At 41.5% G+C, this 15,410-nt stretch overlaps 1 protein-coding gene across 1 annotated transcript in view; it reads right to left on the bottom strand.

The window, feature by feature from the left end:
* Nucleotides 1–14,992, bottom strand: part of LOC108932769 (inactive carboxypeptidase-like protein X2) — a 35,202-nt gene extending 20,210 nt beyond the window's left edge. Inside the window, exons 1-3 of the mRNA XM_018749341.2 lie at nt 14,512–14,992; nt 3,495–3,604; nt 2,593–2,732 (exon numbers count right to left, since the gene is read on the bottom strand). Coding sequence (XP_018604857.1) covers nt 2,593–2,732; nt 3,495–3,604; nt 14,512–14,776 — 515 coding nt within the window. The 5' untranslated portion in view covers nt 14,777–14,992. The remainder of the gene's footprint in view (nt 1–2,592; nt 2,733–3,494; nt 3,605–14,511) is intronic.
* Nucleotides 14,993–15,410: the final 418 nt, after the last annotated feature.

The following is a 15,410-nucleotide window of genomic DNA, read 5'->3' as shown; positions in this document are numbered from 1 at the left end:
GCTTGAAGAACACCAAAGCAGATGCCCTGTGGAGATTGCATCGCGTCTTATTGTGGCCCCGATCAGATGGCAGTTCCAGCAGGAGTTCCAGGAGGCCCAAGAAGAAGATCCTGGCTCTCCGAACAAACCGGAAGGTAAGGAATATGTGCTGGTCAGTCTCCGACCCTTTCTCTTGCAGCGGGCCCACGATTCCCCAGCGGTAGGACACCCGAGCCACCGACGGACCCTCTCCCTCTTCCAAGAATGCTATTGGTGGCTGTCCATCCACGAAGATGTGCAGGAATACGTTGAGACCTGTGAAACGTGTGCACAGGCTTATACCCCCACTCAGAAGCCTGCAGGTCTGCTTGAGCCCCCCCCCATCGCGGCTCGGCCCTGGTCCCATGTGTTGATTGACTTCTTGGTGGATCTTCCCGTGTCCTAAGGTAACACCATTATCCTCATTGTCCTTGACCAGTTCTCAAAGTCCTGTCAGTTGATACTCTTGCCACAACTCCCATCGGCCTTGGAAACCGCGGAAGCCCTGTTCCACAATGTCTTCCACCTCTATGGCCTGCCGGAGGACATCGTCTCCGATAGAGGCCCACAATTCACCTCACACCTCGAACAATACACCGAAGCATGCACCAGCACAAGCACCAGGACGATCACCACCATCGCCACATCTCCTTTCGTCCTGGCCAGTGGGTCTGGTTATGCACCAGGGACCTGAAACTGTGTCTCCCGTCCTGAAAACTCAGCCCCCGGTACATAGGCCTCTACCAGATCATCTGTCAGGTCACTCCAGTCACATATCACTTGCATCTGCCCCCGACTCTCTAGGTCCGTCCTTCTTTCCATGTTTCTCTCCTCAAACCATATAAAGTATTGCACCTCCAGGTTCCTCGGAATGCATGTGGAATTTGCTGCCAATGCACAAGAGTAAAGGTAGTACTTATTTATCTAGTCTGTAAACTATTTTACCTTTGTTCGATACAGCTTATAATGTTAGGGTTGTACAACAACAATGTATTTACAAGTATTTAGCCATTCATGCAATACTGTGCTTTTCACATATGTTTTTTTTTAATTCAAAATAAGTGCCTGCCACGCCCACACCACCGGAGCAATGAGGCACACCTGGGGCTTGGTGGAGACGGAGGCATAAAAGGCAGAGGCAGAGCGACGGTCGACGCGGAACCTTGTTTGCCTAATGCTCACTCACCTTGAGAGTCAGCCATCTTGTTCACTCATCCTTGTCCCAGTCCCGTGTCCCTTCCCTTTCCTGACCTACTATCCTGTCTTCTTGTGTTCTGACCATTTGCCTGTCCCACGACCATGGTTTTTGGATTATCCTGACAACGACGTTCACCACTCAAAGACCCACGCCTGTCCCTGACTACGTTTCTCAGAGCATTACCAAAATAAAAGGCGGTCCACCCTGCACTTGGGTCCGTCAGATCATTTCCGGAACGGAACATGGCAGAGCCTAGCTCAAGGGTACTGTAATAGGAGAGTGAATTTATACCCGGTGATGGCAACTGCAATCTTACCTGGGGCTCCACAAAAAATAAAAATAAAATAAATGTTGCGCTTCTTTGAAATTCCTAAATGGGTGAATTATTTTTCATGTACTAAACATAAAAAATAGTTTAATAAAGGACATAAATAATGTTAATGACAGAGAAATAATGACAAAGTTTGTGTCTTTGGCAGACAGCAGCCATGCCCACACCCCTTCCTGTTCACCCACAGCCACATATTTGTGCATATTTGTTGAAATAAATAATCCAGGTGTAAACTTCAGTTGTAGCATCGCTGAGGATGGCGCAAATCCAAAACGCTTTGTGTTGCTGTTGTGTTGACATTAGATTATATAGTTAGGTTATTTAGATTAATCTTCCTAATGACAAAGAAGGACATACACCAGTTAAAAAAATAAAATGAAATAAAAAAATCTCAAAAAAGACTGAGCACTAAAGAATTATTATTGTATAAATCGTCCCTCATGAACTGTGTCGTGAACTGTGTTTCAAAATTGTGCCAAATTTTGCTGTAAACTCTGAAAAACTAAGCAGGAAATATATTTACTCAGTATTATAACCAAAGCTTGGAGATTTATTTCACTTTGCTAACTAAGACAGCTCAAGTTGTATGGTTTAAAACATACTATATCCATCCAAATTTCAAAGGACTAATGATATTCTTATGCCTGAGTCAAACCCTTAATCGATGTACCCATCTGTACTAGTTTAAAGTTTAATCTGAGTGAAATTAATAAACATTTGCGTAGAGATCCTTTTTATTCTTTGAACAAACTAAATTGGTATTAATTACAGATTTCATTTTTGTTGCAATATATGGTATGAATATATTGATTTAATTTACTAATTATGTTTAAATTCTAATCTCACTAACAAATAAATTAAATATGGGCAATTTAGGATGTACCTTAGATGTCATAAACGTACGTTTTACACTAAGTAAATCCACAAAGTAACATCTACAAGGCAGTCTTTGAGAATATTTTTCAGAAGTTTCCAGAATGTTCTAACCAATACAAATGACTTGGAGGCAGTAACCACTGGTGGACATGTCCATGGCTGTACTCACGACCAGAGGGAATTCCTGCCCTGTGTAATGATTCCGGTGAACATGGTCAGTCGTCTGGCATCCACTTCAAACCACTGAAGGGGGTCGTTTCTCCCAGCACACCAGGCTCCATCATAGAAATCGTCCTCAAACAGTCCGGCCTCAAAAAATCAAATAATTCACAGCACCTATACAGACTGTGTGTGAATACAGCCTGGTATTTAAAGATGTATTTATAGTTATGTACTATGTTGTATAGCACAAATATGTAAAGCATACAATGTGGGGTATTGCAGCTTAATTATGGATATTGTAACAACTGTGGTACAAGCAGGCTGAGAGGGAAAAGCAAAATAAATGCACGATGCATGTGAAACAAACTGTTCCCTGAAGTGATTGCTCTGACTCTCCTTATGAAATCTCCATGAAATCCGAAGTCTCTCATGGCTTGGATATTGAAACGGCAGTCCAACAGGATATTACTTCAGTTCAGCAGTATAAAACCAACTCTTAAAACGGATTAATTTTAAATGCTTGTGCTGAGCAATTATGTCTGAATCTTAAGGGTATCCGTTTCAGCCAGAAGGCATCTCTCAAAACACACAAAAATGTGAAACAATAAAAGAAAGCTTTTTATACAAGCTCTTCTATTATGTATTAAGTTTTGCTTTTAATATGACTTGTGTTGTAATGCCATTTGCTGCTGTTTAAACCTTTCTAGCAGAGGGTGACATGGAAGGGTCAACAGAAAAAGTCAACCTAAGCATGTATAAGTGCAAAAGTTAAACAAACTGTCTCAAACTTCTTGTAAACCTGCAAAAATGTTCATGCCTTGTCTTTGTTTATTGTTAAAGCAGTGTCAGATTTCTTGGAATGCACTGGCATAGAGGAAATTAATTTTCAGGCCAAATCAACGGTCCAACCTGGATGTTGAGCCGACCTCTGTGTGCTCCCAAGCCATATCGTTTGATGGTGGAGGCATGGAGCTGGAAATCATCAATCTTCAGGGTTTCTAGTCCCAGTGGAGGGCAATCTGAGTGGAACAACATGACAACATCACCACACTGGATACACTTTTAGCAGTAGAAGTGCAATATCAAAGTGTCACTACACTGAAAAGGTGAGAACTCTACTGAAAATGGAGCTTTGAATCACCAAGAAAAAAAAAATTAAAGAGATTGTGTTGTATTTTTTAAATGTACAGAATATGCCAAGAAACATTGCCCAAATATATTTCAAAAAACTTTGCCAATCTTCCATGGGGAAACACCAGTTGGCCCTATTGCAACATAGGCACTAAGGCAATCAGGGTTTCGAAACACTTTCCTTTTAATAGTGCATAAGGAAGATTCTAGCTTATTCTGGTGCGACCTGCACCTGAAACTCTTTTCATTGTGCAAAAGACTGCAGAAAATGCTAAATCAGACAGGAAGCCATACATATCCCTGAATACAGGGATTACATGATGTAACACTACATAAATGCAATATGAATGCAAGCACTTCTCTATTTATTTGTATTTATACATTTACATACTATTAGATTGCAGGACAGGATGTGTTTCCCTGTGATTCTTGGATACATCTTGATTGTACATCAGTTCAGTGATGACTGATCACCCTTCTCAATCTCTCTTATATTCAAAGGCTTATATCTGTCTGTTACACTGTAAGAATAGATGTATTTGGTTAAGGTAAGATAAGATTGTTGTTATATGCAATACAATGAAACTTTTTGTGGTGGCCCTCAGAACAACAGCAGCAGAAATAACACTTTAAATAAATAAATAAATACACACACACACACACACACACACACACACACACACACACACACATTGTCGGAACCGCTTGTCCCATACAGGGTCGCGGGGAACCGGAGCCTACCCGGCAACACAGGGCGCAAGGCCGGAGGGAGAGGGGACACACCCAGGACGGGACGCCAGTCCGCCGCAAGGCACCCCAAGCGGGACTCGAACCCCAGACCCACCCGAGAGCAGGACCCGGTTCAACCCACTGCGCCACCACGCCCCCCTAAATAAATAAATAAATAAATAAATAAGAATTAGGGGGTGCGGTGGCGCAGTGGGTTGGACCACAGTCCTGCTCTCCGGTGGGTCTGGGGTTCGAGTCCCGCTTGGGGTGCCTTGCGGCGGACTGGCGTCCCGTCCTGGGTGTGTCCCCTTCCCCCTCCGGCCTTACGCCCTGTGTTGCCGGGTAGGCTCCGGTTCCCCGTGACCCTGTATGGGACAAGCGGTTCTGAAAATGTGTGTGTGTGTGTGTAGATTAAAACTTTGAAGTCCTCAGTCCTTAGCAGCCTTGGGGGGGTGGTGGATGTGGGGGAGTAAGAGGCAGCAGCTGGTTTTTGTCATCAGTTCTCTGGTGGGGCAGGGTGAGTGTGATGGAGGCCACAGCTCTGGGAAAGAAGCTGTTCCTCAATTTATTGGTAGTTTTATGTATTATGTAACAGAATTCCTGCTGCTATGTAAAATATGTACTACATATTTTGTAAGGCACACTTTTAACACAGGTTAAAGATGTATTTTCACGGGCGAAGACTAAGTGATCCTTAATTGTTCTGATTAGCCAGTTTAAATATGACTACCAGTGAATACCAGGTTGAACTACTATAGGCTGTAAAAGCCAAAGTTTAGAGTTCACAAGTTTCAATACAATGCCATTTTCAACCATAATCCTTTTGTATCATATCCATTCATACAGAGTCCAAAATGAATAAATCTCTCACATTGTTAAACAATTTAATTACATATATACCAACTAACATTTGCAAATTTGCTCAACAATTTAAACTGCAGCAGTGAACCCAAAGAAAACGTCAGACATCTGCAATGATACATTTTCTTCCTTGTTATGTTTTGCTGCTCATTCTATTTATAGAGTGGCTTCCATAATCTCGACAGCTGCTATTCAAGAGTCAGTCAGGTGTGGTTTAACGGAAACTGAAATCAACAATGCTATGAGTCACCGCTCTCTCTGTCCCACAACAGTCACACCTTTAAACTCGCTGTCAGCCTTAGTTTGTGAGAAGTGTGACTCAACAGATTCAACTGTCAGATTCTGCCATAGGGTTGTGCTCAATATTTACCATCACCGGGAAAAATTGGCATTATTTTGCATAAAATAAGACAGGATTTGAATCCCAAAATACTCATGCATGAGTCACGTATTAGTCACTACTGTTTAATTAAAAGCTGTTTTATGAATAGCAAGAATGTGTGGTATGAAAAATGTACTGAGTTAAAAAGTAGCAAAAGAACAAAAATATCTACACATCCAAACATATCTTCAGCTAACATGAAGTGGGTTCACCTTTGAAATGTATAAGAATTTGTACTGTTTTTTGTCTTGTGTAATTGCTTATTGTTTTTTATTCTTTTAGAAAAAAAAAAAGAAATTTAAATGGTGCAAGACACAGCAATCATATGCCCATGCTGAATAGTTAAAAATGATCTCCAAAACAAGGGAATCAATTTAATTATACGATAAAGTACTTAGAATTAAATGTGCAAATTCTCAAGTGTACGCTGTCTTCAGAAAGTATTCAGAGCGGTGCTGCTTTTTTCCACATTTTGTCATTTTGTAGATTTTTTGAAATGGATTGAATTTATTTTTTTGCTATCATTGCTTTTCTGCAAAGTGACTTACAATCATGAGATACTTACCCATTTGTAAAGCTAGGAAACTTTAGTGGAGCAATTTACATTTATTTATTTGTCTGGCATTTTACTGCAAAATAGCTTACAGTGTTAATCTACTTATAATTATTTACCCATTCATACAGCCAGCTAATTTTACTGGAACAATTTAAGGTAAGTACCTTGCCCAAGGGTGCTACAGCTTGTGGGGAGACTCAAAACTGCAACTTTTGGGCCCAATGGTAGCAGCACTAACCACTTTACTACCAGCTCCCCCATGGACTTGTTTCTACCAGATTTGCACACCTTGATTTTGACAGTTTCTCCAATTTTACCCTTGCAGATCTTTTCAAACTTTGTTAGATTACACAGAGAATGCTGGCAAAGTGCAACCTTCAGGTCTCAAGAGATTTTTATGAGATTCAAGTCTTGTCTTTGGCTAGACCACCCAACGATGAGGACATTTTCTTGGCTGTGTACTTCAGTTTGTTGTCATGGTGGTCCAGAGTGTGTTTTCTGGAGCAGGTTTTCTTCAAGGAGCTGTTTGTATTTTGCTGTCTACCAATCTCCGAGTCTTTGGCTCTGAGAAGCATTCCACAGCATGATGCTGCCATCACACTGCTTCACTGCAGGAATGGCATTAGCTAAGTGATAAGTACTACCTGGTTTTTGCCAGACATACCGCATCCAGACTAAAGAATTTTTTTTGTCTCATCAGACAAGATAATTTTTTCCACATGCCTTGAGAACTGTTTATATGCCATTTGACAAACTCCAGGCAGGTTGTTGTATAGTGTTCACTCAGGGTACTTTTATCTAACCACTCTACTATAGAGACCCGATTGATTGAGTTGATGGAGTGCTGCAGAGATGGTTGTTCTTATTGGCTGGTTCACCCATCTGTATGCAGGAACTCTGAAGCTCTTTTTAAGTGGCCACTGGATTTTAGGTCATCACCAAAGATGCTTTTTCCTTGACCAAGGTCCTTTTTTCTTAAATACCCAGTTTGGCTAGATCGCCAACTCTAGGAAGACTCTTAGTCATAGAGACAGGTCAAAGATAATTAAAAGGAATATAATACAACAGAGCTCAATCTGGAGTCTCATAATAAAGGTTCTCAACTGTTCAGGTGAATTTTTGAATCCAGGCCAGTCCTTGTGTCTGTTGGGGTTTCTTCCAGGTCCTTTCCTCTCATAGTCCAAAGACATGTGTTTCAGGTTAATTAGTGAATCTAAATTGCACCTAGAGTGTGAAAACTGCTAAAAGTTAAAGCCAGTGAAAAATACAGGGAGACCAATATACAGTCACCAAAAAAGGAAAACACCTCATACTATTTCAACACTGTCAAGGTGGTCCCTCCAATCTAAGCAGCCAGGCAAGAAGGGAACTCCTGCGAGAAACCAATAGGGTAACAAATCTGTGGAGACAGAGCAGTGGCTGAGACAGAGGAAAATGTGCATCTGCCAGCAATTTCTAGAACACAACTTAAAAATAGCTTGTATGACAGGAAGGAAAGAAATATGGTACTGCCAAAAATAAGCCACCTTGAAACTCAACTTTTCATATGGAGCAAAACTTGTTAACACAAATTTAGGCACCTCACTTCACAAAGAGCACAGCAATGATAGAAATTGCTTTAATGAGCGGCCAAAAATGTATTATTTGATATAAGGAACAGCAGAGAATGATTGTCAGCTTTTGAGTACCACTAAGCAAAAGTACAAATGAACAAGTTATCACAGTGCAGTGGCAAAGACAAGATTATGTCTGAATAGGAGAGGGGGATCCTTATAAAAAAAAGAAAAATGCGAAAAATTAGCTAAGAGGTCACCAAAAGTCTGGAAAAAATGGAAATGGCAGTCCACTTGGTGTGCAAGTTCTGCATGTATCATACAAATGTAGTACTTTTGCCAGATGTATGCAAGAAATAATGGCTGAAATGGCATGATAATTGCAAAATGTCCCAAACAGCAGAGTCCAAGTCACTGCTGCCATCTGTCAAGATCGAGAGTGTCACTCCTGGAGCACTACCTCACAGAAGTGACATCACAACAAAGAAAAATCTGCCTATAGAGTCTCTGCTTATTCAATCATGTAATGCCATTAACAAATTATTGTATGCTTTCACCATAAAAGGCTTTAGTGAATACTCACAGTATTAGTCAGTACCAGGTTGTTTGTTTGTTTATTTATTTATTTGTGTGTTTCTTTGTTTGACATTTAGTTAACAGGTTTTAGCAGGATATGCGCTGACATGTCTTCCTAGCTCTTATGCAGCAGTTCCCAGAGATGTAGAACACTTTGCTTGCTGTGCTTTCACCCTTCTTCCTTTCACCCTATTGTCCTTGACAATATGTCTAGCCCTGGTGTACTGAAACATTTGACTAGTACTACAGAGAAAGGAGGCGGGTGCCTGGTGGTGCAGCGGGTTGGACTGGGTCCTGCTCTCCGGTGGGTCTGGGGTTCAAGTCCTGCTTGGGGTGCCTTGCAATGGACTGGCATCCTGTCCTGGGTGTGTTCCCCTCCAGCCCTGCACCCCCTGTTGCTGGGGTAGGCCCCGGCTCCCTGTGACCCCATATGGGACAAACAGTTCCGACAATATGTGTGTATAGAGAAATGTACACATATGTTTATATCTTAACAACAATTATTTAAAAATGTGCTTTTTGGAGTGACAGAGATATGACTTTTGCCCTGGTTTAGCTCATAATTGAAAGCACCTTTGGATAGGGCTGTTTAGTCTGTGTACAGCTCAACCAGAAGACAGGATGGCCGAGAGCAGTTATGTGTTTTTCCCTCTTAGATCCTGTTGTTCAGGCTCCTCTCTGTAATTTACCCAGCTCTGTTTCAGGTCTTAAAGTAAAGCCTCTTGTTCTGACTGTTCATTCCATTCGTTCCGCCTGAATGCCCTGTTCAGCTATTCTTAACACAGATGAGGGACTGCAAAACTTATCCCAGCCCTAGACTTTTACTCCATGCAGTTCTACTGCATTTCTACATGGTAAAGGTCTTCTTGAAGTGTCTGTTCTAGTTAAACTGTGGTTTCCGTTGGGGGTCATACTTTTTTTACACTGTCCCCATGGCAACAACCTCAGAATACTATCTGTCTTCAGGCAACAGCATTGCAGAAAATTTGACTGTCTTCATTTGAGATGCTTCCCTAATGTTAATAAAACCGAACATTAATAAATTCAAACTCACTGGAAACTCGATAGGAATAATATCATCAACAGAAAGGCTCTAGATTTGTAAAATTTTAGATTAGAAAGAGTTGTTTACTTTATTTGCCTCTAAAGTGTTTCAATTCCTTCTTACTCCCAGTACTGGACCTCCAATGTAACATTCAATTATGACTGCTATAATCAAGGGCCCTTTACTGCTTTTCCACACTTTGCCATTTGCTTCCTGAAAGGGTAAGGCAGAGGTATCTGTATATTGTTTCTCAAAAGAAGAGGCTTCTGTAACTAAAGCCACAGTGGATCTTCTCTTCATATTTTAATCTAGACCTAGCCATGTTTGTATGGGGTTCGTTTGTGTGGGGTTCTGATTAGTTTTTGATCGAGCCACATTATAACTTATGCATTCATAGAAAACTTCAGATTTAGTAGTTACTGCAGTATGGATGGATAGGTGGTTAAATGGGCTGAAGAAACAGTTCTCTTAACACCATGGCATCATACAGAATTGAACATTCTCAGAGAAGTTTACACAACAAGAAGCTTCCAGTATGCATTTTCTTCTATTTTTAATTATGGTGGCTAAACCAGATTAAATAAATTAACATTCTTTCTTTTTCTTATGAAAGCATAAAAATGCACATCAGTCATATAATGTTTTTCTTAAAAAGTATGCACATGAGCATGAGCTGATCATGTTTCATAGTCTTTCAAAGATGACAGGACTTTGAAGAATTCTGCTGTAGTGAGAAGCACACACACACACACACATTTTCTGAACCGCTTGTCCCATACGGGGTCACGGGGAACCGGAGCCTACCCGGTAACACAGGGCGTAAGGCCGGAGAGGGAGGGGACACACCCAGGACGGGACGCCAGTCCATCGCAAGGCACCCCAAGCGGGACTCGAACCCCAGACCCACCAGAGAGCAGGCCCGTGGTTCAACCCACTGCGCCACCGCGCCCCCTAGTGAGAAGCATTCGAAAGCAATTTCAGTCACTGGATCCCTACAGCATTCATCATTAATTCATTTCTCCATGTTCTTTAAGCTAAAGCTTTTGTGTTTAATTGGTAAACACTTAAACACTGTTCCAAAATAATTATTTAATTAATTGATTCATAGGGGGCTGTGGTGGCGCAGTGGGTTGGACCAGGTCCTGCTCTCTGTTGCGTCTAGGGTTCGAGTCCTGCTTGGGGTGCCTTGTGACAGACTGGCGTCCTGTCGTGGGTGTGTCCCTTACGCCCTGTGTTGCTGAGTTATGCTCCAGCTCCCCGCGACTCTGTATGGGACAAGCGGTTCGGAAAGTGTGTGTGTGTAATTGATTCATTAATGTAATTAAAGTTTTTAAAAAGAAAGCATTGAATTTTTGTTCTGAATACATAAAGGTGGACATAGCTAGCACACATCTGTAACTTTCTACAGATCACATGAAGTGCATAAATAGAATCAGTCGAGAGATTACAGCTGTGAGCTATATGCGTGTTTGGTTATTATAAGTCATTTATGGTGTAGCAGAACGGAACTGTGCTGTTTCACATGTCATGACGCCAGGAACCCTGTAAGCACTAAACATGCAGGCAGGCGTGAGGAGCACACAAAGAATGTGTGTGGCTTCACATCTGTACACACATCATTACAAAAAGTTGGCTGTGGACTGCCCTGTCATCTCAGTCCAATGTGTTGACTGTTCCTCAGTGTACCACATGGTACAATTTATGTACATGTTGATTCTGCAGTCTGACCTCCAGGACACTTCAGTTCTTCAGTGTTGTACAAATTTTACTGTTGTACCAAGAAATGACCCAAGAGCCACATGAAGCTGCCAATTTACAGGCCCCATTTTAATGCACTGTTTAAAAAGTACGCTTTCTGCATTTTACTGCTTCCTTCGTACAAAGCTTTGAAATTATAAAGCCTCTCCTTAACAACATGCTGTAAGAAAGACAGTACTATCAGGATATTCTCAGAGATGCAATACAATAGATATACAGTATCTTCTACACCACATCATCTGAACCGCTTGTCCCATAGGGGATCGTGGGGAGCCAGAGCCTAACCCGACAACCTAGGGTGCAAGGCTCGAGGGGGAGGGGACACACCTAGGACGGGACGCCAGTACGTCGCAAGGCACCCCAAGCGGGACTTGAACCCCAGACCCACCGGAGAGCAGGATGAGGTCCAACCCACTGCGTCACCGCACCCCCCTGAGTAGCTTCTAGATTATCATAAAATTATATCGAGTTTTTATTTTCCCTGCATATCATCAATAAACCTTTGCAACTTTGATTAAGACAATAAGCTCTCAGTTTTCATCACTGAAATTTAATATGTTCGCAGTATAGTTTATTTTTGGATATACCTTTAAACCTACATTTCTATAGGTTTTAAGATTAATTCTCTGCTTAAAGGGAATACAAGTACGAAAAGGTAAAGAGGCATATAATCTTGGAAAAAAAAAAAATATACATTTATATATATATATTATATTTTATATATTTTAATATATATATAGTCCTTATCACCAAGTTTGAATTTATGTGAAAGTTAAACTTGCCACAGGATCAGCTTATGTATTGTCAAGCAAGGCATGTGTACAGATACTTAACCAAGTCTGTCACTGCAGTACCACATGTTTCAAATTACTTTACTCCAGGCAGCCAGGAGACTGAAGTTATTGCTCTGGAGATGTTCTTCCTAAACCACTAGTGCACCCAATCTCTGTACTAACCATTAAGCACTCAGTCTGCAGCACCAGCGCTTGCTACTGGAAAACAGGTTTCGTTTCTCACGGCACGCCACTGCTTCAGCACATTGGTCTCCCTTATTCATGGGACACGTGTCAGTGAGATGAACATGTTTCTGATGTCCATCACGGTGTTTCTGGTGCACTGATCTTCTTCATTCTGACACTGCTTGCGTAGTCTTCCTATATTTGATCTACACATCTCAGTAAGTAAGAATACAGAGAAAAAGGAATCATTTTCAGTCCTATTCACGTGACACCTTTATTATTATTATTATTATACCTTTAGCCATGACAATTTAATAAAAATAATTCACTCATTTACATAGCTGGGCAACTTTTACTGGACCAAATCAGGATAAGTACCTTTCTTAAGGGTGCTACAACAGAAGTGGAGATTTGAACATGGCTTTTTTGATTGCAAGGAGCTGATGAAATGATAAGTATTTGGTATATGTGCAGTAATGATGTTGGTGTTCCAGTAAACTCCCTAACAAGTAAGTGTAATTGTAAGTGTAACTCTAATGTGTCTAACAAAGAATTTTCTGTACAAAATTGATTCAAGACATTTCAGTGTTACAGGTACTTGTAATATCCAGATGAAACTTTTGCAAAATCTGGAAGGTGTGCTTAGAGTATTACCAAACATGTAGAAAATGTGGCTCAAAGAGCATATTTGCACATTCAAAGAAAAAAAAAAAACGAAAAAGAGTTAGCTTTGATGGCTCGATCGTATTACCCACAGTTTCTATTGGCGTCTCATATCTTTTTATAACATGTCATAAACATTCACATATTATTGTAATGGGTCTGCTTGTATCTACGATACCCATCAGTGTTCATAACTGCAATTTCTGAAACTTTCGCTGTATTCCTTTCTCAATTAGGATTGACAAAAATATTTTTCAGTGTTTTACTGTTCTTAAAAGTCTTATATGATTATACTATGTTTCCAGATGTTATGGTGGCACAGTGATTAACACTGCTGTCTCATTGTGCCTGGATGGTACGAGAGGAAGTGGGTTCAATCCCCGCTCAGTCTGTGTGCAGTTTGTTTCTTCTTCCCGTGTCTGTGTGGGTTTTCTTCCACAGTCCAAAGACATGGTGTTCAGGTTTGCTCATAGTGTGTGAGTCACAGAGAGAGTGTGTTCCACTGGTGTATGGATGAGTGACCCATTGTAAGTAGTGTATGTAGCAGTGTAAGTCACATTGGTGAATAAGGTGTGTGGGCTCATAACACTACACAGTTTGTTGGAAGTCCTTTTGGAGTAAAGTAATGCATGTACATATTCCTGTGTTCTTCTTTATAAGTATTCAATATAATTATTAATCCATGTTGAAACTATTTTGAGTTGAAAAACCAATATTTATTTATTCAGTATTACATTTATCTTTCTGCACCATGATAATTACACACACACACACTTTCTGAACCGCTTGTCCCATACGGGGTCACGGGGAACCGGAGCCTACCCGGCAACACAGGGCGTTAGGCTGGAGGGGGAGGGGACACACCCAGGACGGGACGCCAGTCCATCGCAAGGCACCCCAAGCGGGACTTGAACCCCAGACCCACCAGAGAGCAGGACCCAGTCCAACCAACTGTGCCACCACGCCCCCTTCACAATGATAATTAAATGTTTCAAATTCTGTAAAACGGCTGTAAACTTTAATTAATAAAATTACCATTACTAAACAAGAAAGAGCTTGAATTTGCTAGTGTTGTTTTGTACAGTCACACAAGATATTCATTCAAATGAAACCTGTTCGCATATTAAACCAAAGGTATGATGCGAAACTTTGTGGACACACAAACATCATTTTACTTTTTATTTTCATGCTTGGAAAATATTTTAGCTTATTAAAGATTTCTTGGCTTGCGTGAAACAAATCTGCTTGATCCTCAACCTTGAAAAAGAATTAAAAGTGCCTGGCCTTTAATTATAGTTCAGAAAAATATTTTGGCCAAAGAATCCTGTAATCCGCTCCCCTTTGCTGTCCTGTGCAGTAACAGTAAACACAGTATAGCTGTCAGTGCACTCATATTACCACGGTAGCATGCAAGGCTTTCAAAAACGTTTCAAAAGTCAAGCATGTTGTTCCCTCATAAATTCAGAAAGTTCAACTTATCTTTCTCTCCTTTTCTCTTATAAATCAGAGCCATAAGTGCAGCAGATGGGTTACAGTTACAGGTTTTGTAGAGCTTAACGAAACACACAGGGTAAAATATGTATTTTGGACCTGTGCAATAATTTGCTTCAACTTGCCACACCCTCGTAATTTATAGCAATGACAATGCAATAAAAGAAGGTGAAATTCCTCAAGATCAGAAGAGTTCCATTCAGCAACAATTCAACACGCTACCTGATTTGGGATCAGTGTGCCGTTCCACTTCCTTGTTGCCCGTCGTCTCCTTCTTGGTAGTGCCAAGGATGGGTCGTCCACTCCCCCATGGCTCTTCTTGGGTCCTGGCATTAGGCATGGTCTCTGTGTGTCCTGAGACCCTGTGGTATTGATCCACATTTTTAGTAGCCTGAGTGTGGCCAGAGCCCAAGATCGCTGCAAGCAGTCCTAGCAATGAGAGTGATAGGAGCCCATGGTGGCACACCCTGATCCCGCAGGCAAGCATTGGGAGCTGGGGTCTGCCTCTCAGGGGGCTGCTGTGTGCTGGCAGGGGGCAGTCTGTACCGCTGCAATGGCTTCGCTGGCTGACCGGCCCATCTGCTCCCTACCCCGCCTTGCTCATACTTGAGCTGTGGACTGTTGCAAACTTCCGTAAAAGCTTCCAGCAACTGATATGAGCTGCAGAGCCAGGAAGTCCATAAGAATTTGTGCTCTGGAAAAGAAAAATAAGGAGCAGAGACGGAAGGGGGAACTAGGAGGGTAAAATATTTTTTCTCCTTTTGTTCCTTGGCAGAAAATCCAATCAATAAAATCTCTTTCCCGTCACGGGTGAATGCAGCAAAGCAGTCAGATCAGAACACCAAGCACTGCAACTTTATGGAGATGAAAACAGCAGTCTGACAAAGATATGCTTTCATGTTCACCCCCCTCCATCACACACACACCCACCCACCCCACATAGAGCCCAGCTTCTCTGTAATCTGAAGCATGTTTAATTTTCATTGGGAGACAAGCGAAGGGGTTGTGGGGAGCCTAGACCCAAGTACCATCTGGAGCGGAATCCCAGGTATTATACACACAAGTGCAGGAAATCATCTGGTGCGCTCCTTCGTAACTCCGAGTGGACTCATTAGCGAGGT

This window comes from Scleropages formosus, chromosome 4 (genome assembly GCF_900964775.1).
Source record: "Scleropages formosus chromosome 4, fSclFor1.1, whole genome shotgun sequence".
Lineage (NCBI taxonomy): Eukaryota > Metazoa > Chordata > Actinopteri > Osteoglossiformes > Osteoglossidae > Scleropages > Scleropages formosus.
This window is presented reverse-complemented; position numbering and strand designations above follow the sequence as displayed.